Raw genomic sequence first — 26620 nt, 5'->3', positions numbered from 1 at the left:
GTGAATTTACAGATAAATATGGTTATATGCAAGTTCATGTAAGGCTTTTATTTTGTTATTTCTCATCAGACAGTTAATTTCATATTATTTGGAAATTCTACATTTAATATTACTCAACATTTGAAGTCATTTTCATTTTATCAGACCATTTTTTTTAAACATTTGTATTATTTAAGATGTATTTATTCATTCGTTCATTCATTTATTCATTACTGACAGAGAAACTGGCTTAATAAATGAATGCCAGAGATCGCTTTTCCTTTGATTTGAGTTTTTACACGCTATTACCGCAACGCCTAGTATATGCGCGCAACACAAAATAACGTGGCGGCTAGAATGACCGTGTTTTTGAGAGTGAAGTAAAGACTGCCTAGTTAAATGTTTAGCCATGTCACTACTGATTTTTGAACTAATCTATCATGTTAACAACTTTACAGCACTTGTGAATTTGACTGACACTGTAGTAGGGTCACTTTGTGAAAACATATAAATGATTAATTATAGAGATAGTAAGTCAGAAACTCACCTGTTCCCCACTCATATTGGTCTGAAAAGGTAAATAGGTGTTTCGGGTCTCGCGAGACTAGCGTAAATTGGCCGACAGCGTCATCTACTGTTTTTTGGAAAAGAAAGTTGCTCAATTGCATTTGTGAGAAAATCTGCCCGCACGAGTTCCTCATAAAAAGGTAAATGATTCTCCTAACACACAATACATATATTTGTCCATACCTCTGCATTTTCTCTCAAATAGAGTTTTGTATTTGCAAGTCACTTTGCGTTTGTTTGAAAGTCGAGTTTTTCTTTGCAAAGCAGATTGTGTTTATTTGCAAAACACTGGATTTGTTTGTATAATTTTGTCACAAAATTCGTTCCATAGTAAACTTCTCAAATCCAATTCACTGTCAATATAAGTGACCGGTTTGACAACTTTGTTGAACCATGACCTAAACGCTGCCTGCTTTAAGTGAACGCACTTCCTTCTTTTCAATCACTTGCAGAGATGCTGACGACGGTTGCATTCTCGCTACTTTTGAGCGCACTTGCCAGTGTTTTATCGGCAGGTAAGTCAGTACTTTTTGATATGCAGTGATCTACTAAATAAATATGTTTTCACGTTTCCTACAATGTGCTTTCCAGCGAGGTTTTGATGAGCGTATGTGCATGTTTGCAGACGCTGTACGAATGGTGTTATTGAGGTCGAAGCAATAAGGAAATAGTTCAGCATTTCTACATTATGTGAAATAAAATAGACAGGCTGAAGTGCAATGCGGCGAGGCAGCATCAATGTTGTTGTTGTTCTTTTAAGCGAATGAATGAGCTGAGGACCAATGCATGAGCTGATTATAAGCATTTGTAGTGGTCCGATGATTTGACTGAGAGCAGAACATAACTTACTTTAATTGCCAGATAGCTGAAAAGCCACCAAAAAAGTCATGGTTTTATAAGCGTCAGCAAAAAGCGTAATATGTGCTTACAGTGGACTTTACTTGAATGTGTTTACAGCATGTCACGCGGGGTTGTTGTGGATCACGTGATGACGTATTAGCGTCATGACGTAAAGACATGAACATTACTGGAGCAACACATTTTGTGGGAAAATACAAAAGTGATGTTTTGTTCATATCAAAAGGCCACGCGCCCCAATGAGACAATGTTATAAATAGCATTATCTGTATTGCAGTTATTTTGTACAATCTAAATACCTTAGAAAAATAGAGCTTAAATTGAATTTTCTTTTAAATAAGAAAATATTTCATTTACTCATGACCACAAAAATGTCAACTATTTTACTAACCAACCACTCCCCTGAAAAAAAAAAAAAAAGTTTATCATAAAACTTTGTGACCATGTGATGTAATTGTGTTCTGTGGCATTTTGAACACGTTACGGTAAATGTCCTCTTCATTTCTCTGTATTTGATCTTAAGTGACCCATTGTCAAGGAGTATAATTGCCCATCAACTATGTTGGGTAAATTATGGTTTACAATATTTTTATAATTCAAAATGATGAAAATAGTATTTGTGTGTTCCATTTCAATCAAATAAATTCAATTAAATTAAAAATTTAATAAATTCAACAACTCTCTACGATTCATTGTAGATTTTCTTGCTGCTCATTGCTTTATATAGATATATGATATTCTCTATATTATAAACCAATGTTTCCACGATGTTTCAAGTTCAGCATGCCCCTTCCATCACAACTCAGCAACTTATGTATCATCTAGAGTTCCGTGAATCTCACTTGTGAATACAGTTTCACTCTGTCAGTCATGTGCTTTGAACTCGTAATTACAATATTTCTGACTTCACCTGAAAGACACATAAGTCTGCTTGGCTACATCCTAAAGGTTTCCGCCCTGTGGTCATACGTACTACCGGCACATCCGGGAACTTAACTGTCAATTTAGTCTCCGCCCCTTTTTAGGGGAAAATAAACTAGGCTTCTCATAGACTTCAATACAAAATAGCGGCACAAAGCAACGTCCGTACACAGCCGGCAGCCGTGAATAACTTAAGAAATCACTGAGATTAAACATGTCAAGTAATTATATGTCCACCCTGCCTGCCATAGAGCGTGAAAGATACATCCACAAACTTAATTTGGTCAATTTAAAAACTCATTCTCCCAGCGTCAAATTGGTGTAACAACCCCACCCAGTGGCCAGAGGTGTCTTACCGGACATTTACACCTAATCGAATCACCAGGTAAGCCAGTGAATGATTTTACTTCGTATTTGAAAGTAAACATCTTTAAATGTATATATTATGTCCTTATATTTAGAGTACTGCGTGCACTTTTCTGTCCAGCACTAGCCTGGCTTAGCTTTCGATAGCATCATCCGTAATTCATGTTATTTCCATAACAGCAAGATATGGATGATGGCAGGTAGCCTGGGCTAAATTTGGGTTTTTACAAACATTATTGGTGCACCCAACAACTCTTTGGCATGTTGTAAGGTTAGTCCACTTCCTCGATCCGATGCTGTATGGCGGTTTGTTTTCCCCTAAAAGTGGGCGTGAACCTGTTCAGAGACATTCTATGACGTTGCGCCGGTTGTGAGTATGGTATTAGAATAGAATTAAAAGTGTGGGAAAACACTTTTATCAAAATGTTGGAATATACACTCAATGATACACCCAATTCATTCCTGAAAATATGCTGAATGAAGGATGCAAAACAAAGGCTGCCTTCCAAGGGTCCTCCAAATTGTGATGGCCTTAATGTCGTGGCAGTTAAGGTCTTGCATCCTTCAAACACCTGGATTGTTTGAAACTATTGTTTGCAGAATCAAGTCACATGAATCAGTAGGATTTCCCCATCACTACAAAACAATCATATTATAAAGCTTAATCTCATTTCCTTGTATTCCCAGCAGAAGTGTTTCGGTTCTCTTCTTATTATGGGAATCACATGGTTCTGCAGAAGGCCCCAGCCAAAGCAGTCTTGTGGGGATTTGGACAGACAGGTGCCAAGGTTGTGGTGACATTGTCAGGACCTTACAAAGTCTCTGCACACTCTACTACTGTTATCAATGGTAAGTATCAGTTACACAAATAATATTTTCCAGTGAAGTCTGCTTTAATAGAAGAGTTCATCCAACAATGAAAATTCTGTTATTTACTCAGACTCTCGTCATTTCAATCCTTGTATGACTTAGATTAATCTGTGAAACTCAAAAAGCGATCATTAAATTAAAAATCCACTTAAAAGAATTCAGTACAATAACAGTGCATTCTGACTAGGGTTGGGTATCGTTTAAATTTGATCAATTCCGATTCCAATGTGGTTAAAAAAAACCATCAGCTGACTACATAAAAACTGGACTTGATTAAGAGCTGTTTGTGTGCAAAATAGAGCTGCACAATTCTGGATAAATTGCAACTTTTTTTTTTTTTTAATGGATGTTGTGGTTCTCTCACAATTCTGAAGAAAAAGCATTGATTTTCAATTCCCAATCCTAATTGTGACTTTAATGTCTCTCAGGTATTTGGCGCACAACTCTCAAACCTGAGGAGGCTGGTGGTCCCTACAAATTGACTGCATCTCAGAGCATAACTAATAGCTCAATCACACTCACAGATGTGCTCTTTGGAGACATCTGGTTATGTAGCGGACAAAGTAACATGGCATTCACTCTTGGTCAAGTAAGTGAATATCTCAAATTCAAAGTCTTTGATATGCTTATTGCTCTATTTTCAAATGTGATGTAATACACATGAATGTCACTTGTTCTTCGAAAGGTGATTAATGCAACAGAGGAGCTGGCCTTGGCCTCTAAGTTCCCTGATGTGAGGATCTTCCAGGCTGCCTTGGAGCAGAGCGATGAGGAACTAATTGATCTTGCAAGAGTGGAAGTTCCTTGGTCCCAACCAACAGCAGGTATGGGATATGGTCTGAAACACAAGCTAATGAGATATTTGTTGCATTCCTAATTTTTAACTTAAGGTTGATGTCCAACCTGTTTTTGTCCCCAGAGGAAAGTGAAAACCTGTTAGTAAAATGAATGCATAACACACTACTTTTTCCTGAAGAAATATAAGCAGCTGTTCTTGTTGTCATTGTTCAAGAATTGCTTGGCGGAAAGAAATTCAGCCATTTCTCTGCAGTTTGCTGGCTCTTTGGTCGCCATCTCTACAAAACTCTGAAGTATCCCATAGGGCTAGTACACTCAAGTTGGGGAGGCACACCTGTGGAGGCCTGGTCATCCCCAAGGGCACTTCACAAGTGTGGACTGAAGAACAGGTACGATGCCAGACCATAATACTTTATCATGTTCTGTATTTAGATTTCTATTTCAAATAAATGCTGTTCTCTTAAACTTTCTATTCTTCAAAGAATCCTGAAAAAATTGTTTTCACAAAAATATTAAGCAGCACTGTTTTCAACATTTGATAATAATAAGAGATGTTTGATTAGAATGTCTTCGGAAACATCATATTACACTGAGAACTGGATTAATGGCAACTGAAAATTCATGCCATCACAGGAATAAATGTTTTTTTTTTTATATATATATTAAAATAGAATCGGGTATTTTAAATAGGTATTTTAAAATGTAATATTACTATGTTTACTGTATGCAGCCAAATGAGCATAAGAGACTTCCTTTCTATATATGAAAAGGACCCCTGCAGACCATTATGACTGTGTCAAGGTCAATAACTATGTAAAAAAAAAAAAAAAGAAAAAAATCAAATTTGAACATTTTATGGCAAGGCAAGATCAGGTTTAAAAATAAGTTGTGATTTAAAAAAAAAAAACTTACCTTGAGAAATATTTTTAATGAAGATTAAGATGAGCACACTCATGTATTCGAGACAATTCAATTTAAACAGTTTCTGGATAATAGAATAAGTTTTTCAAAACTATATGAAACCAAAATGTAGTATAACTAGTAGTTCATAGTAGTAACAATTAGTTCATAGTAGTAACAAGTAGCTAGTATGTTCCCAAGAACTACATTTTTAATTTTCTTTTTCTTATACACTCTTATACGTCATTGACCTACATAAGTAAAAATAAATAAATAAAAAGTTAGTGCAGTACAGTAGTTGAATTACTAACATGTTTAACTTCTGAATTTACTGCACTATTCTCCATAGTTATTTACTTGTACAAAGTAACTTCTTGGAGGGCGCCTCCGTTCAATGGAACAGTTCAGTGCTCTGGAATGCCATGATCCATCCATTACTCAACATGACCATAACAGGAGCCATATGGTACCAAGGTATTAATTTTCAGGTGAAGAATTATAGCGACGTTATAATTGATATACATGGAAAAAAACTTGCTATTTTTACTTTGCTTTTTATCTCAGGTGAGGCTAATGCAAACTATAACAGGGATAAATACAACTGCTCTTTCCCTATAATGATTGACGACTGGAGGATGGCTTTCCATGAAGCCTCAGATAACCAGACTCCACTAGACTTCCCATTTGGATTTGTGCAGGTGCCACTGAATAGTCAGTAATGGAAGAAAAATATCTTAACAATACTTTTGACAAGACCCATGTATCATCAATACTTAAACATCAAATTGTCCTTCCATTTCATCTCTAGCTAAGCACATATCGCAAAAACGATACACAAGATGGGTTCAGAGAAATACGCTGGCATCAGACCGCAGACTATGGCTATGCCCCTAATAAGCGCATGAAGAACACCTTTATGGCTGTTGCTATTGACGTACCTGATGATAGGTCCCCCTGGGGCAGGTGAGGAGGAGCACAAACAGTGGTTAAAGTGTTATTCAAATTGTTTATTGGAAGTTCTTAACTCTAACATGCTGATTTGTTTGTTTTGGTGGGGGGTATAATAGTATCCACCCAGAGGATAAACAGGATGTGGCATACAGACTTGTGCTAGGGGCAAGAGCTGTTGCCTATGGGGAGAAGAATGTGTCTTTCCAAGGACCTTTCCCTACTCATGCCGTGCTCAAACGGGATTTCATTTGCATTGTGTTCAATCAGCGTATTAATGCCACTACCGGTGAAGGTTTTTTTGAGGTAAGATCACCTTCAAATACATTCATTCAACTTGAAAATTATGATTTAAAAAAATATATACATTCAAACAAGGGCCAGTTTTAAGTTTGAAGTGAGAATGCTTCTTTTGAACAGACCTTAACTAACTGATAATGTATGTTTTAATTTGTATCTTTTTTATCATAGATCTGCTGCTCTGAGGATAAGACGTGTGAATCAGATGACAAATGGTTGCCTGTTGACATTGTAAAGCATGGCTTTAAGTATGTCCATGTATCTACACCAAAATGTCCAGCTGCTGATATTACTGCAGTGCGTTATCTCTGGACAGACTGGCCTTGTAAATTCAAAGCCTGCCCCATCTACAGCTCTGATGGACTCTTACCTGCACCACCGTTTATCCTGGCCGTAACAAACCAGTGACCAACAATAGTATACTATACTGAACCATCAAGTTTAGAAAATGTCTCTTAATATCATTTAGCAGTGATTTCTGGTCCTGGGGGCCCACTGCACATTTGGTATGCCTCTATTATCTGACACGCTCAGCTCTCTGCTGATGAGTTGATGATCTGAATCAAGTGTGTAAGGAAGACATACAAAATATGGGTGTTTAAGAAAATTATGTGAATGTGTAAAATGTACCACATATTTATTGAGAGAGATTTTGAATGTACTTCTGTAAATCTTTTTGAGTGACATAATCTCATAATCTTGTAATTTGAACTCTTTGATTGGAGAGCTGTTTTCCACCAATTTCCACCCCAATTTAATCAGTTTGCACTTTAGATGTGCCCTTTTGTGAAAGGTTACAATAAGTTTACTTTTTATGTGACATAACATTACATGTTTTGTATTGTCAAAGCTTAGTTTTATTGTGTGAGGTTGAGTTTTGTCACCATACAATAAGCGGCTTTTCCTGTAAGATATGGTCAAACAAATATTTATAAGAGACACTCGCAGGAAAGCAGATGCATCTTCATTCTAGGAAACACTGCCATAAAACATCGTTTTCAGAAAAGCACAGCTGATTAGAACCAATTATAATAGTTAATAAAAATATGATATAAATGCACAGGCAGATTTTCTAAATATAAAATCTATGTAAAGTACAAAAACAGAAATATATTTTGTGAAGCAGAGAAGATGATGACCACACATACCTACACAGACAAACATGGCTTTAAAAGGAAGGAGTCTGGCTGATTTGAGACTCGAAGGGTTAAAACTGAGGCAATTTCACTGTAATGTAGAGTTTAAAGAAAATAACGTTTAGATATCATCTCATTCCACATTTTCCTGAATCATCTGTATTGATCATTTCTAAAATTGCTCATTTTATTTAAATTATTCTATTAGTGCTAATATTAGGCTGATTTTCTCAGCTATGCTGTGAAGGTTTTACATTCACATACCATGATTTACATAATACAGCTTTATTCTCGTTGTTCAGGTATGTCCAGAACACTGCTTAAGTAACAAATGATCTTTTTTTACCAGTCGTCTCGTATTCGTAGGCCTACTTGAAGTCTGACAAGCAGACACCAAACAGGATGGAGGACCATGCTCCCATTGAAAGCGTACCTTTTGTGTAATTTTGGTCCTTGTGGTGAATTCTTTGAACAAACTACATCTGCTGTGTTTAAAATGTACTGTTCTGCATGCCAAGTTAATTTTTTGTTACATAACCGTGGGATTTGTCCCTTGGCTTTTACCAAATAAATAAAAATGGAGCATATTTGTTAAATGTGCCAGTATCGCCACCTAATGGCCAGTTCATTAAACCACGTTTTTTAAATTTGCATATTTCACAGGAAGAAGGTGACACTGGCATAAAAGCGCGCTCACGTATATTGCTTTACTTAAAAGTTATTCGTTTTACAGCATTGCAACAGCTATTTTACCTATATATATATATATATATATATATATATGTGTGAAAACACAGTGATACAGTACAGTATGATACATGATACAGTAAATGATGTTATGTTCTGTAATTGCATTGGCAAGCAGTGGTAAGTGAAACCTTTAGCTTGGACATTGGTCAAGTCCAAGACAAATGTCATATCATGCAGCACAACAACACATCAATTTCTGGGTTCATCTTTAATACATTTTGCTCTCTTTTTTCCCCCTGTCCATTCTGTCATTGTGCCATATTTTATGAGGTACAGTGGTAGGCCTAACACTTTATGTTGTGGCCTAATGGTTAGAGAGTCGGACTCGTAACCCGCTTGTGGCTTTGAGTCTCAGGTCTGGCAGGGATTGTAGATGGGGGGGAGTGAATGTCCAGCGCTCTCTCCATCTTCAATACCACGACTGTGGTGCCCTTGAGCGAGGCACCGAACCCCTAACTGTTCCCCGGGTATGTGTTCACGGTGTGTGTGTGTGTGTGTGTGTGTTCACTGCTGTGTGTGTGCACTTAGGATGGGTTAAATGCAGAGCACTAATTCCGAGTATGGGTTACCATACTTGGCCACACGTCACGTCACTTATATAGGCTGATAAAGTTCCATTAGTTAACTACATCAACTAACAATGAAAAATACTTCTTTCCGACATTTACTAATAGATCATTAAAATTAAACCTTGTATCTATTAATGTTATTTAATGGACCTAAGTTAAGAATGAGATATTAACAATGAGACTAACAATGAACAGCTCTATTTTTATTAACTAATGTTAACAAGATTAAAATAGCTATTGTAACAATGTATTGCTCATTATTTTTAGTTAATGCGTTAAACATACTTATGGAACCTTTTTGTAAAGTGTTTAGCTACCTGTACAGCGCAAATATCTTATCTAATATGCTGCTCACAGCTTCACAAAGAGCCGCAAGCACTTTTTTATTACCAAAACTCTATATGTGATAACCACCAGACTGATCACAGTTACTAAACTGAATATAAGTGATATACAGTAGCTAATTTATTATATACTGCGCATTTCAAATATCTCAAAACCGCCTAAAACGCCTATTAAGTACATACATTTAAACTATAATGTTTATGAGCCAGAGTGCGCTCCCTGTAGGAGAACATAAATTCTCAAATACAATGTAAGTGTATTGGCCCCTCTAGTTGTTTCTTCAGCTCAACGATCTGAGAGCGCGTGCGCTGGGAGGCGTGTGCGCGCGTGTATGTAAACTAACGTTAGCGGCCTTTTCCACTTGGTGACCGACGTTTGTGTTTTTATCAAGAAAAAATCACACTATACATATTGTAAACGTAAACAGGTAATTAATTTAATCCTAGAAGTCGCAAAAGATATTTGGTGACGGTCTTATCGCTTTATTGTCAGTTGTTTGTTAACGTTGGATGTAAAATATAGCCAGCTAGCACGCTAGCGTTAGCGGCTCCGCCAGCGTTTAATAACTTTATATATAATCTGACATGAGCTGTTAATCTTAATACTGCATTAAAGTTGCACGACTTGAGTAGTTTATAGTCTTTGATGTGCGTTCAAAATAACATTATGAATAATTCTCAGAATTGACATGTATATAAAGTTAGCCTGGGAGGCTTTAGCCACTTGGCTATCAACGTTACTTTTTCTTTCTTATTTTTGTTACTGAATAGTTAATTATGTGTTATTATGCACTTACAATGTAGAGGTCATGCGTTTCAACCATTATACAGTTTTGATGTTATTTATGTAGCAAACTCAATCCTTTTGTACTCAGAACTTTTGTACCGTGTCAAACTTTTTTAATTAAGGTTAAGTTAGTTAAACTATAACCTATAAACTTTTCCTGTAAGTGTTTGGACACTTGGTTTTCAGTAAAGACAGTTAACTAGTTTCGTTAACAATATGACAGTTGTGTTGTATAATGATTGACACATGACACAAGTGCCATATTTTGAATGTATAATTACTGCAGTTCATTAAGTGCAGTGGAGAGATATATACAGTATGATTAGCATAATGTATTTGGCATGTGTTTTCCCATGGTGAAATGTACTTTTCTGTAAGTGTAAAGATGAATTCATATTCGGAATGGCGCTATATGTGGCAGCTAGTGTGTAAGTTGGGTAGGTTGGTTGATTTGTACCCTCTGTGTCCCATAGCAGCAGCCCTGCCCCGACGCGCCCCAACCCCAAGCGGAGCCGTCATGTGGCAAGAGGCCCGCAAACATGAGCGCAAACTGCGCGGGATGATGGTGGACTACAAGCGGCGTGGGGAGAGACGCAGAGAGTACTATGAGAAAATCGTAAGTTGACAAACGAAAGTCTGTGACCTTGACTGCACTTTCGTTCTTTGTTTTTTGAGCCCAGCTCAATCTTGGTCCTGGGACAGAAGTTTTAAATGAATGATCACACTTCTCATTCTGTGTAGAAAAAGGATCCAGCCCAGTTCCTGCAGGTTCATGGCCGGGCATACAAAATCCACCTGGATTCAGCTGTAGCCCTGGCAGCTGAGAGTCCCCTCAACATGTATGTAACTAGGATATGGATCAGTGATTTGGGAAGAAATCTAATTGTGAAAAAGAAAAAAAAAGTTGTTTATATATCAATATGGTTTTATAATTACTATTATTATTGCTACTAAATAAAACTAAAAATTACAGGGTGGCCGCGGGTCCTTAAAAAGTCTTAAAATGTCTTAAATTCAGATTCAGTGGGTCTTAAATATCTTTGGTCTCATTACCACAAAAGTTTCACCAGTCTGACGGACCCAGTGACTGTTTACAATCATTGGACAGACGGAAGATTCCCCGCGCTGTAGTTACTGCGTCATCAGAGAGAGTTGCGGTAGCAGAATGCAGGTCGAATACCACCAGCTCGCTGACAAGCCTCCTAGCTGCTTTAAATGGGTTAATGCAAGTTTACTGAAAAATTGCTTGAGAATTTTACTTGCCCGACGGGACAAATAGCTTGTTTAAAACTTAAGTGACATTTTATTACATTCAGCGTAAACAGCGATTGATAATGGATAGTGTATTTCTGGTATCAATGTTGCGCTGTTGAGGCTCATGCTGCTGGTCTCTGTGAGAGACTTGTATGGAGAAATCAAATCAAATGAGCATAACGGCAAACATAAAGAAACTCACAGAACAAACATACTGAGGTAAAAATTCAAAATGTTTAGTTTATTTATAACATGATGATGACGATAACATACCATGACAAGGGCACTATTTTGCTAAATATTTTCATGATTGCAAATGTTACATTGATTTTGGCTCAAGAAACAAGTAGTTAAGTAGTTACTTACATTTTAGACAGAATATTGAATGTTTTGTTCTATTTCACCAACGAAAACAGTTCCAAACAAAGATCAGGGGTGTATTCCAGAAAGCAGGTTATGTGACATACCCGGGTATGTTTGAGGATAAGTGAGCGGATAACCTCAGCTTTCGGTTCCAAAATCGGAGGTTACTTTCAGGGTATTTAAGTAACCATAGCAACTTGCTCTCTGAAGATAACCTGCTCCAGAGCAGGTTATGTTCCAGGGTTAGTTCACTTCAACGCTATCAGAGCATGTATGATCTACTGACGAGCCTTCAGTGGGTGTGACAGATAGTGCACAGTATTATATATTATTACAATAGTTATGCATATAGCCTACTATATATATATATATATATATATATATATATATATGGTTGTATGCTATTTTAATGATAAAGCACTAATATAAGTTATAAATAAGGTCAGCCTATATATTGCTCTAATATGGTTATTATATTTTATTGGCATATATAACAGTTATCTGTATAAATTATAAAACACTAATATGACAAGGTAATGTTTAATTTTTTATATTAGCCTATATATATATTTATTACATTTTATATTATCATCTCGCACATGGATCGGCATTTTCTATAATGTATTTCTATAATAAAAATACATATCTGATACGACTTAATATATAATTAGCATCAAACAAACAATATAATTCTTATTCTCAAGGATTACAGATTAAACGGAAAAAAATTAAAATGATTGCAAAACCATCAATTAGGTGGCGATATGCACTAAGCATAAGGCCTACATGACCTTTGAACAGAAGAAGAAGAAAGAAGCCGTGTGGCGCGCTTATTATAGCGTCCGTTTCCATAGTGACTCGTCGATTCGTCACTCTGTTGAGAATGTCTTGAGTCTTAACCTGGAACGTACTCTGAGTTGAATGAACTTACTCCCGGACGCGTTGTTGGAACCACATACCTCGAGTAAGCAAGGTTTGGGGTTAATCAACCGAAAGTTCAGGGTTTATCTGACGGTAAATTAACCATGCTTTCTGGAATACACCCCAGAGCAGCACTCGCATGTTTGTTCCTGAATGATTCAGTGTTTTGAATGAATCGGTTGAATGAATAAGTGACTTACCGCCACCTACTGGTGGTTTAGTTAGTTTAAAAGTATGCATTTTTCCACCAACATTTCTTATTTGTATATTCAAAAAAATGTATTTAAAACATTAATATCATAACATTATTTATTGCGATTGTAAATTTGTAGTGCAAATTATTTAATTTGATTGCTAACAGCCCTGTTGTGTGTATTAAATTTCCTCATCAGTTGTAAGAATTTGACATGAAAGATGACGCATATATTTAATAAGGTTAAAAAATATTGGACTTTATGGAGGTAAATAACAACCTGGGGTGAATATTAAAAACATGCAGATTTAAATATGTAAATGCTGAATAGAAAACTGATGAAAATATTGCTTCATTTACACCACCAAAAATATTGCTGATGTGGAGCTTTTGAGGGATATTTTGTATGGGATATTGTCTTCAGATATGAAAAGTTCTCTGTATATCGTAATAATAAATAGCATTTTTGACAGCGATGATATTTTGTTTTCTTTTTAAATTTAAAAACACATTAAATATTACATTTACGTATGTAATATAATGTGTATTTCCTTCACAGGTTTGGTCTTAAATTTTACATATGGAGGTATTAAAAAGGTCTTAAATCTAACTTGTTCATATCTGTAGACACCCTGAATTAGTAAATAAATCAAAAAGAAATATCACTCTTGAAACATTTCACTGTAAAATTAAAAAATCAAGGAAAAGTAACATAACATAAAAATAATAATAATGTTACAACTGGAAAATTACAGTGCTGATACTTTTGGCAATATTAATTTCTTCATTTTCAAATGTTGCATCATTAAATGTATAATTTTGGATGGAAAGTAAAAGCTTTACTCTCAAACATAGAGCGCGCACAATTATTTAATAAAATCACAGCCATTGCAATCTGAGAAATGCACCAAGCCATTATCGCGATTTTGATTTTATTTCAGTTAATCATGCTGACTTAGTTCTCACACCAACATAGCGGCCCATTTATAGGCTTTTATTTGGAATACTGTCACAACTTCATCCTTTGTCCTCACAGGATGCCTTGGCAAGGAGATACCAGCAACATGATTGATAGGTTTGATGTCAGGGCACACCTGGACTACATCCCAACCTATACACCACCTCTTGTCAACACTACGTGAGTAGTCTGATCTTAATGCATCTGTCATGTAGCAAAATATAAAATAAATTACCGTGAATATGCAAAGAAACAGGTAGTAGGGTGCTGACTTTGCAAAACTGTGACATAGTGTGGTTTAACTTCCTGTCTGATTTTCAATTTAACACCTCACTTAGGTGACTAAACTTTTTTTTTTTTTTTTTTAACATATGACTAAATGTACTATATTTTGTCTCTTAATATTTTATGTTTTGAGGGGACTTCATGCTAGACAATATTAATTTCTAAAATAAGCACCATTAATTTCTATATAAAAATACAAATTAAAAAAATAGAACAAATGTATTTAAAGTCCAATGCATGGAAGGTAGATTGGTGCCGTTTGGTTGGAGAATTAAAGAAAATCATATTTATTAGCATAGATATAGGGATGGATGTTCTCTAAATGCTTATAAGAATATATGTAGACATACTTTTAGTAGGTTTAGCATTTGAATATATATTTAGACATGATCACGTCATTGAGAAAATTTGCTCTGTATTTTTTGGATATCCCAGTGATATACTATGGTGGTGGTTATTTTTGAGAAATTATTATTATTTTGTGGAAGTGCCACTGAAGTCACCAACTTTTGTGCCATTCTGATGAAATAAAAAATGGAATTCAATACAAAAATGTGCAGTTCAAAATGACTGAAGACCCACCAGGCGTTAAAGAAGTTTTGATAAAATTATGCTGAAGTGGTTTCTGCTTTGTCATTTTTGATTAAGTTCATTGTTTCTGTCACAGTACCCCAGAGCAGGAATCAGAAGAGAGGAAGTGCAATTATGAGCGCTATAGAGGTCTGGTGCAGAATGACTTTGCGAACAGTGAGTTTCTTTTGATTTCAATCTGCTTTTTTTTTTTTTTTTTACATTTCAATTGTGACCCTTATAATGTTATTGATGAATTTAGAGGAATCCACAAAAAACATTATTTTCATGTTGTAGTCTCTGAAGAGCAGTGTTTGTACCAGATCTATGTGGATGAACTCTACGGTGGCCTACAGAAACCAAATGAGGATGAAAAGAAAAAGTATGAACTTGTGCATCAGTACTTAAAACATATGTGGCTAAAAGTACATTCTGTAAGAAGGATCTCATCATCATTTTTTTCCACTGTTAGACTCGCTGAGAAGAAAGCTCAGATTGGTTATACATATGAAGATAGCACAGTGACCGAACCAGATGAACAGATGGAGAAGGGAAATGAGGATGACTCAGAAAACAGCGAGTCTGAGGAAGACGAAGTCATCCCTGACATAGGTGCGTTTTTCAAACTTTGAACACTTCCTGTTAGGATAACTCATTTTTATAATGTAAAAACACTTTAGAAATGTGATTTACTTGAATATAGAAGGTAACCCCCTTACAATGTGTGTGTGAATGCTTTCCCAATTTGTAGATGTTGAGGTGGATGTAGATGAACTGAATCCAGAGCAGGTGACGGAGATTAACAAGATGGCCACCACTTACGGCATGGCAGAAGGGGACTTTGTATGGTTCGTTCACTCATTCTTTAATTTCTTAATTTCATTCTTATTTGGACCAGATCTAAATGAATGCACTGTAATGATCTTGTACTTTTTCTACAAACGTGATATTTAAAAATCCAGTCTGTCTTTGTGGCAGGATGTTGAGGAAGGACAAGGAAGAAGTGGAGGCCATTAAACATGCAAAAGCACTGGAGGCAGAGAAGGCCATGTACTCTGTATGGGCAGAATCTTATTGACTTCCCCCCTCCCATTTAAGATGTTTGCGCTTAATTATTATAATTTGTAATAATAATGTTGTTCTGTTTCCATCAGGGCCGGCGGTCTCGCAGACAGAGAAGAGAGTTTAGAGAGAAGTATATGAAAGGCAGGCAGATCAGCCCACCCAGGTAATAGACCGTACAGTATCAGCTACAGATTTTCATAGATGAGCAATGATGTTTTATTGTTTCTTTTTAGTTAGACATGTTGCTGATTATTTTGATTGAAAATTGATTAATGGAAATTTGAATTTAATATGTACATTTCAAAAACAGTTATGCCAGAAGAGACAGTCCTACGTACGACCCCTACAAACGGTAAGTGTTCATGGATTGATACTTTGGACATTTATTTTGAATAATGTATAAATTATGTAGCACCAAAATTCAGCTTGCCCCAAACTTGAAATTTTGACCAATACCTTTAAACTGATTTTCCTATTGCTGATAACCAATAAATGGTAAATATTGAAAAGTCAACATTATGTTGTCTAAATAAATTAAAAATCATCAATGTCATTAGTTTATTTTAATGATTATGATAAAAATTCAACATCATCGATCATCAGTATGGGAAAGATAACATATATTGTGCATTACTGATCGCAGTTGCTTACACTACCAGAGGTTTGGGATCAATATTTTTATTATTACATTTTTTTCTAAAGTGACAGTAGATGACATTTATAATGTTGCTAAAAAATTTTATTTCAAATAAATGCATTTTTTTCTGTTCATCCTAAAAATGGTTTCCATGACAATATTAAGCTGTTTTCAATATTGATATTAATAAGAAATGTTTGTGGAGCACCAAATCAGCATATTAGAATGATTTCTTAATAGCTATGTGACACTGAAGGTTGGAGTTATGGCCCCACATTTTTGAACAGTAGTGTACATCATGTATTAATAATAATGTTTCTTGCTACTGTTTTTTTCTCTTTTATTTGTCCCAGGCCAGAGTCAGACTCGAGTTCAGAGTCACGCTCTCGTTCTCGAACCCCAGGCAATGATAAGATCACTTTCATCACCAGCTTTGGGGGCAGTGATGATGAGGGAGCGTCAGCTGCTCAAGCCCCACCTGCAGCGGCGTCAAGCCACACCTCCTCCAACACCGCAGGTCATAGCAGGGGCTCCCGGTCGGTAACTTCCCCTTTCTAATTTATGGCTCCTTAGTGGCTTTTTTCTTCATTTATTCATAAGCGTGTTCAGTGATAGCATATAGCCAGTGTGCTAAGAGAACTGCCACAGGTTGAGCTTAAATGATTGGTGATATTTTTAAATAGCTGAGAGACCAACCAAACCACTGTCTACGTTGCCTATTTAGCCTGTTGATTATTTTTTTGTGGCATATTCAGGGTTAAAAACGGTATGGGATAATTAACTGGAAGCTCTTTGGCTTGTTTTGTGATTTAGTAGTTTTTTTTTAATAAGTTGCTCTTAATAACATAGCAAATTGTGTTTTTCTTTTAGCCGAAGACGGTCTTCCTCCAGTCACTCATCCTTTTCCTCCCGCTCCTCTTCGCATCGGTCCTCACGCTCATCCTCACGTTCCCGCCGGAGTCGTCGTTCTCGTGGGGGCAGGGACCGGGACAGCCGTTACTCCAGGTCTCGATCTCACTCTCGCCGGCGGTCTGACTCCCGTTCACGACAACGCAGTGGAGGAGTTGGTTCGAGGAGACGATACGACAGGACTAGGTCTCGCTCCACAGATCGGGGTAGAGACAGAAACCGTGAAAGAGACAGAGACCGGGACAGGGGGAGACGGTACACAGGCCGCAGACGAACCAGGCAAGAGATCTTGCTAAAGATACTAATACTTTTAAAAAGAAAAATAAGAGTTTCTTTAGTGAAATTGATAGAATCACTCTCCCCCTCAGGTCTCGCTCGCGTTCTCATTCAGGTGATCGTTATCGGCGTCGGAGTCGCAGCTCAGCATACAGGAGGGGCGGGAGCGTCAGTCAAAGCCCCTCCCACTCACCTGCTGCGAGCCGAAGCCTTTCCCCCTCTTCCCATTCTGCTCCACCTGCATCTGCTTCTGCAGACAAACTGAGAAAGTAAGTTGCAACACACCTATAAGATTACACTTTACCACCTTTTGATATCAAAAAGTCAAAGATGCAATTTTTCAACCGGAGAAATGTGACCCATGTAAATTCCATGAATTTGCTTTTTCAAATACATTTCATTAAAATAATTCAATTCAAATGTTTTATTTTATAAAATGTGAATAAAATTGGCAGGTTATGAAACGTTATATGCCATTTGGCAGTTTTTGCATTGGTTTTGAGAATGGGCCTAGGCTTAGTGCAATTACAATTTGCAAAGACTACAAATTGGTTCTATATATATATATATATATATTTACTTTATAAAACTTAGAAAAAAGTTCACACAACCATGGTTTCACGCAAAACCATGACCTGAAGAGAGATGCTTATAAAATTGTTAAAAGGCCTTTTAGTTGCTAAAAAAGTATAAACTATCAGATGACATAAGGCATGTGGTAGATTTTGTCCAACAGGTTTTTCCGCAAAGTTTTGATCATGTTGATAATTTAGGCTACATTTTCACACTGGGAGCCTCAATTCCTAATTGACCCGCCCACTAGGGATGCAACGATTATAGATTTTGTTGGTACGATTATAGTCTGAGGAATAATCACGGTTTCACGATTATTACGATTATTATGCATTTATTCATTTCACAACATAAAATCACATAAACACTCTTTAGATATTAAAGTGTTATTTATTGCTGCCTTTTGAAACAGAAATAACACAGTAACCAATAATACAGCACAAAATAATAATACTAAAGAAAAAAAAAAGGTGACCTCTGCTCTGTAAACATCCATGTCAGTATTTCCCTTTTGAAAATAACAAATGTATTTGGTGTTTTCATTTCATTCTTTCTACATTTCTTTTGGACCTGAGGTACAGAACTTGGAAAGATGGTGAAAAATAAATTGACTTATGAATAATACTATAACAGGGATGATAAATCACAATATTAATGAAGTATTATTAATATATGACTAATATTAACTTTATTTATCCCACAGAGGACACTGTTACTAATGAGGGGAATAAACTAAACTATTATTGTAATCAACTGTCATCCATACTTATTCATTTTAATAATCTTTATTCATCTGATTTTACATAAGGCCTGAGAAAATCATGTCTATTATTTTGGTTTGTGAGATCGAGATCGAGCTGCCCACACAAACATTTAGGAGGACAGAAACCTGTTGTCAACGCTGCCCAGCGACTTTCATTAATAAAATAGCTTAGATACTGGATCGCTACATTATATTAATCAGCAAAGAGGGGGTAAAATGACTGTTTAAATAACTAAACTCAAATCTTCATTGTTTGTAGTGACGCAGATGCAGGTAGGCTAAAGCCTCGTTTATACTCGCGCCTGGCTCCGCTTCGCGAGCCTCCGCTGACTGCGCGCGCTTTACACACGCGCTCGCGCTCTCTCTCTCTCTCATCGCACTATTTCATCTCTGAAGCGGCAGAATGTTCGAGCTAACGAACGTCGCGTCAGGTGGTCCTTGCCTTCACGTCGTGCATTAAAATCGTTTATTGCACAGCCAGAACAGGTTGGCTAGCTGTGCATTATCCCTTATGTATTCGCTCTTTAACAGCGATTTTTACGGCAATATTGATGTACCCAAATTTAAAATGGTCCCACACTATCGACTTCTGTCATTTCTCTGGTGGAAATAAAGGATCGCTGTTTGGTTCCTCTGTCATAGTTAATCTAGTAGCCTCCGTGTCTCTGATAAGCACGGCATTTTAAGCTGGTGCACCGCTAGTGTAACTTTGTTTTCGTTTTGCTCTTGTTTCAACAGTTCCATTCCATACAACAGAAACACTCGGTGTAGCAGAGCCTTTACGATTAATTAACCGTGACGTTTTAAAGCGCGGTTAATCGTAAAACCGGTAAATCGCTGCATCCCTACCGCCCACCCTTAGTTACTGTTGCCATGACCGACAAACAATGCGGCTCTCACACTACACTCATGTTCTCAAGCAGTAAAAAATCGCAAAGCAAAGAGGAAACTGACAACACGCCGACAGAGAAGACAGAGCAGGTTACTTCTGTTATGAAAAACAGGGGCTCAGGACCCTCAGCTTTTAAATTGTCATTTTTAAAGAAATTCAAACAATAAATACCATTTTGTGGCTCTTCAATGTGTCGTGACAGATCACTGTATTACCTTAGTCCAAACACGTCTTTTCATATTTACTTAAAGCATGAATAAACATCAGAAATTGTTTTATTTCAACCTCGGAACACACAATTTTTCAAGTGTAAGTCCACCGAAGTTAATCTGCTCCCCTGTCTGATTTGTGGTTAAGGCTAGATACAGCTGCGGCTACTTGGCATGCGTATTTACATATTTTCCGAGCCAACAATATAACATGAAACCTATGAAAATGGTTTTAAAAAGCACATGACGTCATAGTTTCATCACTTTAGAGTGCTGCATTGACCTCTTTTTGCAGTAAAGGACCTGTCATAGTTTAATGAGTGGGAAGATGACATGAAGTGAACATGAAGTTCACAGGATTTTGTCCACAGAATGATAAGAGCACGTGTTTTTACATATTATTATTTTATTATTTAACACTCAGTATTTAACTTAAGCGCTGCAAGCCATGCATATAGCGCCGACATGACAGATATTCTGGTACACAAAACAAGTACTTTAAATGAATACCTTAGCTCATTGCCGTTACTGTGGCAACCAAAAACAGCACAGCTTAACCCTCTGCGCATTTTTATATTTAGTTATATTGAAAAAGTTTCAATTCAGTCTTTTTGACCCCGTTTTAACATGTATTTCTATGGAGACAGGCCATAGCTGTCGGGCAAGATGGCGGATAGCAGCGGCGGCGGCACATGGTACCCACGTTCTGATTGGTCAGATCGCCTGTCAATCAAGCTCTTTGCGAACGGTCAATTGCTCAGATCTGATTTTTTGGTATAGCTGTTCACATTTTTGTTTTAAGTGTGGCCAATATCAGATTTCCAGTGTGAACAGATCATGGTTCTGAACTGACCCACATGCGCAAATGCATGCATTGTCACTGTAATACAGTCTGATGCATCACTGACCAAAATGCTCGCGTCATCTTATGCATGAAACGGCATTCTAAAAACACGGTGCTCAAACTAAGTTCAACTCCCATATTCTTGCATTTTATCCTGGCCCACTGCCCCCATCTTTGTCAACACAAAAGCTCATTCTGTATAAATGGCACCTAGCGATATATTCTACTTACGGTCCTTCATAGAACGCATCACACGTGAGCGGTTAATCACGTGCGCCAACACACGGATCATTCTTTTCTCTTTACGGTTATCATTGGCATATTGGCTATGTGTGTATTTCTAACGTTTGGTAATATTTCTATTCTATTCAAAATCGAGATTCTTCGATTTATAAAAAATAAAATCATGGCAAAACATTAAATACGAATTAATCAATAAAATCGGAAAAATCACCTAGCCTAACAAAAAGTTGTGAAGTGTGGCCAAGATTGGTGATCCATACTTGGAATTTGTGCTCTGCATTTAACCCATACAAATGCACACACACGCACTGTGAACACACCTGGAGCAGTGGGTAGCCATTTTTGCTGCTGTGCCTGGGGAGCAGTTGGGGGGTTCAGTGCCTTGCTCAAGGGTCTCACCTCACTCGTGGTATTGAGGGTGGAAGAGAGCAACAGTTATTCACTCCCCCGCCATCAATTCCTGCTGGACCTGAGACTTGAACCCACAACCTTCGGGTTACAAGTCTGACTCTCTAACCGTTACGCCACGACTCCCATGAGCACAGAAAGAAGAGCATGTAAAAGTTGCATGAATTCCGAAATGATTGTTCAGACTGTGGTTGCATTGCAAAACACACAAAAAAAATTGGCCACATTTGCCTGCAGTTGTGAATGTAGCCTTAGAAATTTGTGGATCAAATATGTTACAGAAGAGTTTATTCATAGCTTTCAATCACGTGACTGGCTTGAAGACCTGGAGGGCAAAACATCCATAGAACTGCTGCACAAGTCTGTCAGTTTTCCATCTGTTTCACAGCCACAAATATTTAATCACCTCAAAAGAATAAAAAAAGGTATGTGAACAAAATGCAAGTTTTGGCCATGTGCAATCCATATTAAGCACCCGCGGCAATATTTCAATCATTAAACAGTGCGACAAACTTTGTAAAAACACTTAAAGTGCCTTAATATATTTTAAACAGAAATATTCTCTATATTAATGATGCATAGTTTACATAGGCAAGCAGATGAGGCCGGAATATGAACGTAATCTGCTTAATGGTTCAGTGTTTTCCTTCTAATGGTATTCTATGGGAAGCCATTTAATGTGAAACTTTGCACATTGCGTTTATATTCTGGCTTCATCTACTTGCCTGTACAAAATATACATCATAAATAAGATGTTTACTGAATTTCGCTTTTTAACATCTGCGTTTTTACTTGATGCAAACTGCGTAAAAATAACTGGCGGTCAGTGGAGCAAAGCTTAGTTTTGCCCTTCAGGTGGGCATTCCTATAAGGAACTATCAATAGGGTTAAGAAGTAGTAGTATTGCAATTTTACTTCTGTAAAATAAAATTTGTAGTAGTATTGATTTTTTTATTATTATTTTTTATTATTATTATCATTAATATTACTGTCTATTACTATATGCCTCAAAAGGGACTACTGACCAAAAAAAATGTTTTCTTTTTTCTCCCCCAGGCCTGAAACTCCGGGTGGTAAAGAGACTGGAGCTGCCAAAGTCAGTAAGAATTTGAGATATCTCGAATTTGTTGCTAAAGACTCCGCCTCCCTCACCCCTGACAGGCTGATGCAGTTAACAATCAGGCTGGGGCTCCTGCCCATCTCTTTGGCTCTTCAAAGAGCCCTTGTTCTCATTTGAAATGTGTTTTTGATTGGCTGTCCACATGGTGATCAGCTGCCCTCTATTTGCAGAATGCAGTGGTCTTTTGAAGAGCAGCTATATCTGAGCTTACCCAACTCACCCTTTTTTTTTTTTTTTTTTTTTGTAAGAAAGGCAGGAAGTTTCCAACTCTCTCTAAAGGACCCAGATATTTCTGTGTGCTCTTTGGAAGCGCTATAGATTTGTCTTCTATCTAGGGAAATGATACATGTACTTCTCATTTATCTTACTAAGTATTATCTGAATGAGGGGTTGTTAAGAGACACCTGTGAATGAACGTGAGCTGATGAAAGGAAAACTACAAAGGAATAAAGGTTCTTGGCAGGTTTGCTCAGCAGTTAAACAGCTCAGGTGTTGCTTCTGCACTGGGCTTGTCAAGACAGGCAGAGCAACTTCACTCACTCGCACACACAAACACACCTGCATAAGTCAATACAAATTGTCCTTGTGTGTAAAGGTTGAACAGCTTCAAGGCAGCACCTTCTGAAATGGCTACAGTAGCTACCATTTTGTAACTGTTCCATCGAGTTGACGTACCTGACCTGGTGAGAAGAAGAGTCGACAGCGCTGGCTGCCTCCATTTGTCTGTTCACACTTTGCCATATCCCTACAAATACATCTATAACATAAACATCACAGGCATTTCTTTGAAACAGGACTGCCTGCTGCTGTTCAACATGCAGCATATAAATGATTAAAACATTCTCGTCCTTCTGCATGTCATGACACAATTTTAAGCTAGTAAAATAGATTCCTTGTTGTCAGCTGCTCTTCTTTGCATAAACTTCTCCATCGTACTTCTTTTAAAGTCATTGTGTCCATTGCAGCCCAAGATGACGCCACAAGAGAAGCTCAAACTCCGTATGCAGAAGGCTCTAAACAAGCAATGTGAGTTACCATCTCAGGCATCCAGGAACCATCTTATTCCATATTTATGCTAGGCATGCACAGTATATTGGTACCATATCAGTTAGCATTATTGTTATATTTATACTTATTGTGCATTCTCATTTCAATCAATGCTCAAAAGCTTTAATAACACATGATTTGATAACGCTGGTGAATGTAATCTTTAGCAAGTCTCAAAATTAAAATAATACATATTTAATACATTGCTAATCAAAAGTTTGGGATTTTTGTTTTTTTGGAAAGAGATTTACATTTACTGTCGCTTTTGAATCCTGAAAAAAAAAATGCACTACAGTTTCTACAAAAACATTAAGCAACACAGCCGTTTTCAACAATGCTAATAATAAATGTTTTTTGAACACCAAATCAGCATAATTTTTTAAAGCATCTTGTGACATTGAAGACTTCAAAGGATCTCTTTAAATGATCTTGTGGCTGCTCAGCTTTGCCATCACAGGAATAAATTACAATAGAAAATACACAATAGAAAACTAATTTTAAATAATTAATTTTACTAGTTTTTTTTCTTTTCTTTTATCTCTCGATCCTGTCTGTTTCTATAATATGCAAGCCCAGCACAAGCAACTTTTTCTTTATTTTTTTTTATTTTTTTTAAGAAATCTCTTATGTTCACCAAGGCTGCCTTTATTTGACAGTAATATTGAAACGGTAATATTGTGAAATATTAAATTTCAAACTATTGTTTTCTATTATAAAAACATTAAATATATTTGTGTTTTAAAATATAATTTATTCCTGTGATTGCAAAGCTTAATTTTCAGCAGCCTGGAGTTAATGGGATTTAGTAAATGGTCTTGAGTTTTACTTAATTTTTCAGAAATCATTTTAATGTTTCTGTTCATCTTAATATTTTTGTGGTAACCGATATTTTTTCACGATTCTTTGATGAATAGAAAGTTCAAAAGAACAGCTTTTTAATGGAAATCTTTTGTAGTATTATAAAAGTCTTTAATGTCTTTTTTTTTTTTTTTTACTAACCCCAAAGTTTTGAACAGAAGTGTATAATAGCACTTTCCTAAGCAGCATATGTTATGTGAAATAAAAGCCTGTTGACCCTGCCTCACCTTTGCTTTTACCTTCAGCCAAGGCGGATAAGAAGGCAGCACAAGCAAAGATCCAGCAACAAGAGCACAAGCGACAGGTAAAAGTGTAGGTGTACAGTTGGTATGTGGGTAGGAGGGGTGAATCCAGGTAGTTCTTTACCTTAACGCTCATGTATTTTCCCCCTCCCATCGCAGGAGCGAGAAGGAGTTCTTCGTGCAATGGCACGGAAAATACGCATGAAGTGAGTCCGAGCATGTATATACATGTGCAGCATGTTCATGTTATGGGAACTGTCCTCTCGGTTTGTAAAGAAGAGGATACAGTTTGGTCATTGTTTGGTCTTGTAGGGAGCGAGAACGGCGGGAAAAAGAGAGAGATGAATGGGAGCGACAGTATGGACGTCAGAGTCACTCGCCCTCCCCCAATGCCAAATACGGTGAGTTTATTTGTGCTGTAAGAGCCTCCCACCAAAGAATCCCCTCTTCGTATAGAGAAACTGTCGTATTGTTATCCACATTATGAAAGAACTGAATCAAGACTCTTTCTGTGGATTGAATTGTTTTTTGGTAGTGAAGGTTTTTATGGATATACAGTGTGGTAACAATTTAGAAACATGCAAAAACTTACTCATGAAGAAGATACTAATCATAAATCTTGAACCCCACAGGTCGGGACTACAGCTCATCCAGAAGGTATGCTGAAACCAGTCTGGACCAGCCACACTTGTCCATTTCATCTAAACGTACTGTTGTTCTGGCTCATTTCAAACATTTCTACTGTCTTCCTCAACAGGAGATCACGCTCAAGATCACGATCACGGAGTCCTCATTACCGGTACTGAAGAATCGGCTGATAACAGCTGAATCAAGCCACAAGACGTTAAACAGATGTTTTAGGAGTGAATGGCGACCATGACGGCAAGAGTTTACACAGAAGTTTGGGAAAAAATGTCAATAAAATGAATTTCACTCACTTCAGCTTCTCTTTTACATCTTCTAAAGGATGCAATGGAAACAAATCGTGTCTAAAATGTGAAAATTAACACCATCATGCTCTGAAAACACATTTCACCTCCCATTCTTGATATTACACAGCAGGGTTGCCAGGAATGCTTTGAGCTGCTAGGATTCTAATAAGCTTTGCAGATTATTTGGAGTCAATCTGTGTTGAATTTTGTGAAATAAGATTGAGATGAACCTTATGCTCTTCCTTTTGTCTCATACCCCCATTAAAGAGAGAGTTCACCTAAAAACAAAATGTTAATTCTGTCTTTTACTCACCCTCATGTTGAACAAACAACTAACTTTCAGGAAACACCTAATTCTGCCTAATGTCTGCTTTTGTGTTTTATGGAAGAAAAAAGAGATGAGTGAGGGTGATTAAAAGGCTTGTTTTGTTTTTTGCGGGGTATCCGACTCTTTAAATGGTGAATCTACCCATTTTACCTCATAATTGTATATACAGTCCCTTCATGTAAGAGTGATGAAATTTCTTTCACAGAAAATGCTGATTTTAAATGCCATGACCTTTTTCACTCGACAATGTAAATGTCTGGTGGTTCTTTCTTGTATTAGGATCACAGATTTTGACATTGAAATAAAAAGCTAATCATGAATGAACAACTTTGTCTCGAGTGTTTTACTTGTGTACATAGAAAACAAAAACGCCTTTAGCCGCCAGATGGCGCGCTTCACTATTAGAAATGCATGCGATTCGACAAAAATTGATGTTATTTTGAATGGGATATTGACCACTTTACATACACGAAGACATTTCTGCAATCCCCGCGTGCTTGTATTTACCTTCGCCATCCATAAAAGAGAAGCAAGTGTCTGAAAGTAAAGCGACAGTTACTTTGGGTTTCGAAATAAGCCGGACAGCAAAACAAACACCTGTCTCAGTCGACCTCGATAAAGCCACTTCCTCTTCACC

General features: G+C 37.0%; 2 protein-coding genes across 9 annotated transcripts; both read left to right on the top strand.

The window, feature by feature from the left end:
* Positions 1–377: 377 nt before the first annotated feature.
* Positions 378–7567, top strand: siae (sialic acid acetylesterase). Of its 4 annotated transcripts, none has more exons than XM_058750502.1 (11): positions 378–686; positions 999–1061; positions 3379–3540; positions 3990–4150; positions 4247–4385; positions 4613–4748; positions 5609–5733; positions 5824–5957; positions 6068–6222; positions 6327–6513; positions 6679–7567. In XM_058750502.1, exons 2-11 carry the CDS (start codon positions 1001–1003, stop codon positions 6913–6915), a joined length of 1497 nt encoding a protein of 498 aa, XP_058606485.1. In that variant the 5' UTR covers positions 378–686; positions 999–1000; the 3' UTR covers positions 6916–7567. The 4 variants fall into 4 exon arrangements, with proteins under 4 accessions (XP_058606485.1, XP_058606483.1, XP_058606484.1 ...); XM_058750500.1 differs by having other exon boundaries at positions 388–686; positions 4574–4748; XM_058750501.1 differs by having other exon boundaries at positions 391–686; positions 3382–3540; positions 4574–4748.
* Positions 7568–9587: 2020 nt separating this feature from the next.
* On the top strand, positions 9588–26310 carry clasrp (CLK4-associating serine/arginine rich protein). 5 transcript variants are annotated; one of them, XM_058750908.1, is made up of 21 exons: positions 9588–9734; positions 10570–10709; positions 10835–10932; positions 13861–13962; positions 14735–14814; positions 14935–15019; positions 15110–15249; positions 15389–15485; positions 15616–15694; positions 15792–15865; positions 16013–16054; positions 16693–16875; positions 17210–17527; positions 17617–17793; positions 22513–22552; positions 23524–23602; positions 24727–24785; positions 24883–24929; positions 25036–25124; positions 25356–25380; positions 25481–26310. In XM_058750908.1, exons 2-21 carry the CDS (start codon positions 10611–10613, stop codon positions 25527–25529), a joined length of 1962 nt encoding a protein of 653 aa, XP_058606891.1. In that variant the 5' UTR covers positions 9588–9734; positions 10570–10610; the 3' UTR covers positions 25530–26310. The 5 variants fall into 5 exon arrangements, 3 of the variants coding, with proteins under 3 accessions (XP_058606891.1, XP_058606892.1, XP_058606890.1); XM_058750909.1 differs by having other exon boundaries at positions 10567–10709; positions 23542–23602; XM_058750907.1 differs by having other exon boundaries at positions 10567–10709.
* Positions 26311–26620: the final 310 nt, after the last annotated feature.

The sequence above is a fragment of the Onychostoma macrolepis genome, chromosome 18, assembly GCF_012432095.1.
Source record: "Onychostoma macrolepis isolate SWU-2019 chromosome 18, ASM1243209v1, whole genome shotgun sequence".
Classification (NCBI taxonomy): Eukaryota; Metazoa; Chordata; class Actinopteri; order Cypriniformes; family Cyprinidae; genus Onychostoma; species Onychostoma macrolepis.
The sequence above is the reverse complement of the archived record's forward strand: the minus strand, read 5'-3'. Positions and strand labels throughout refer to the sequence as shown.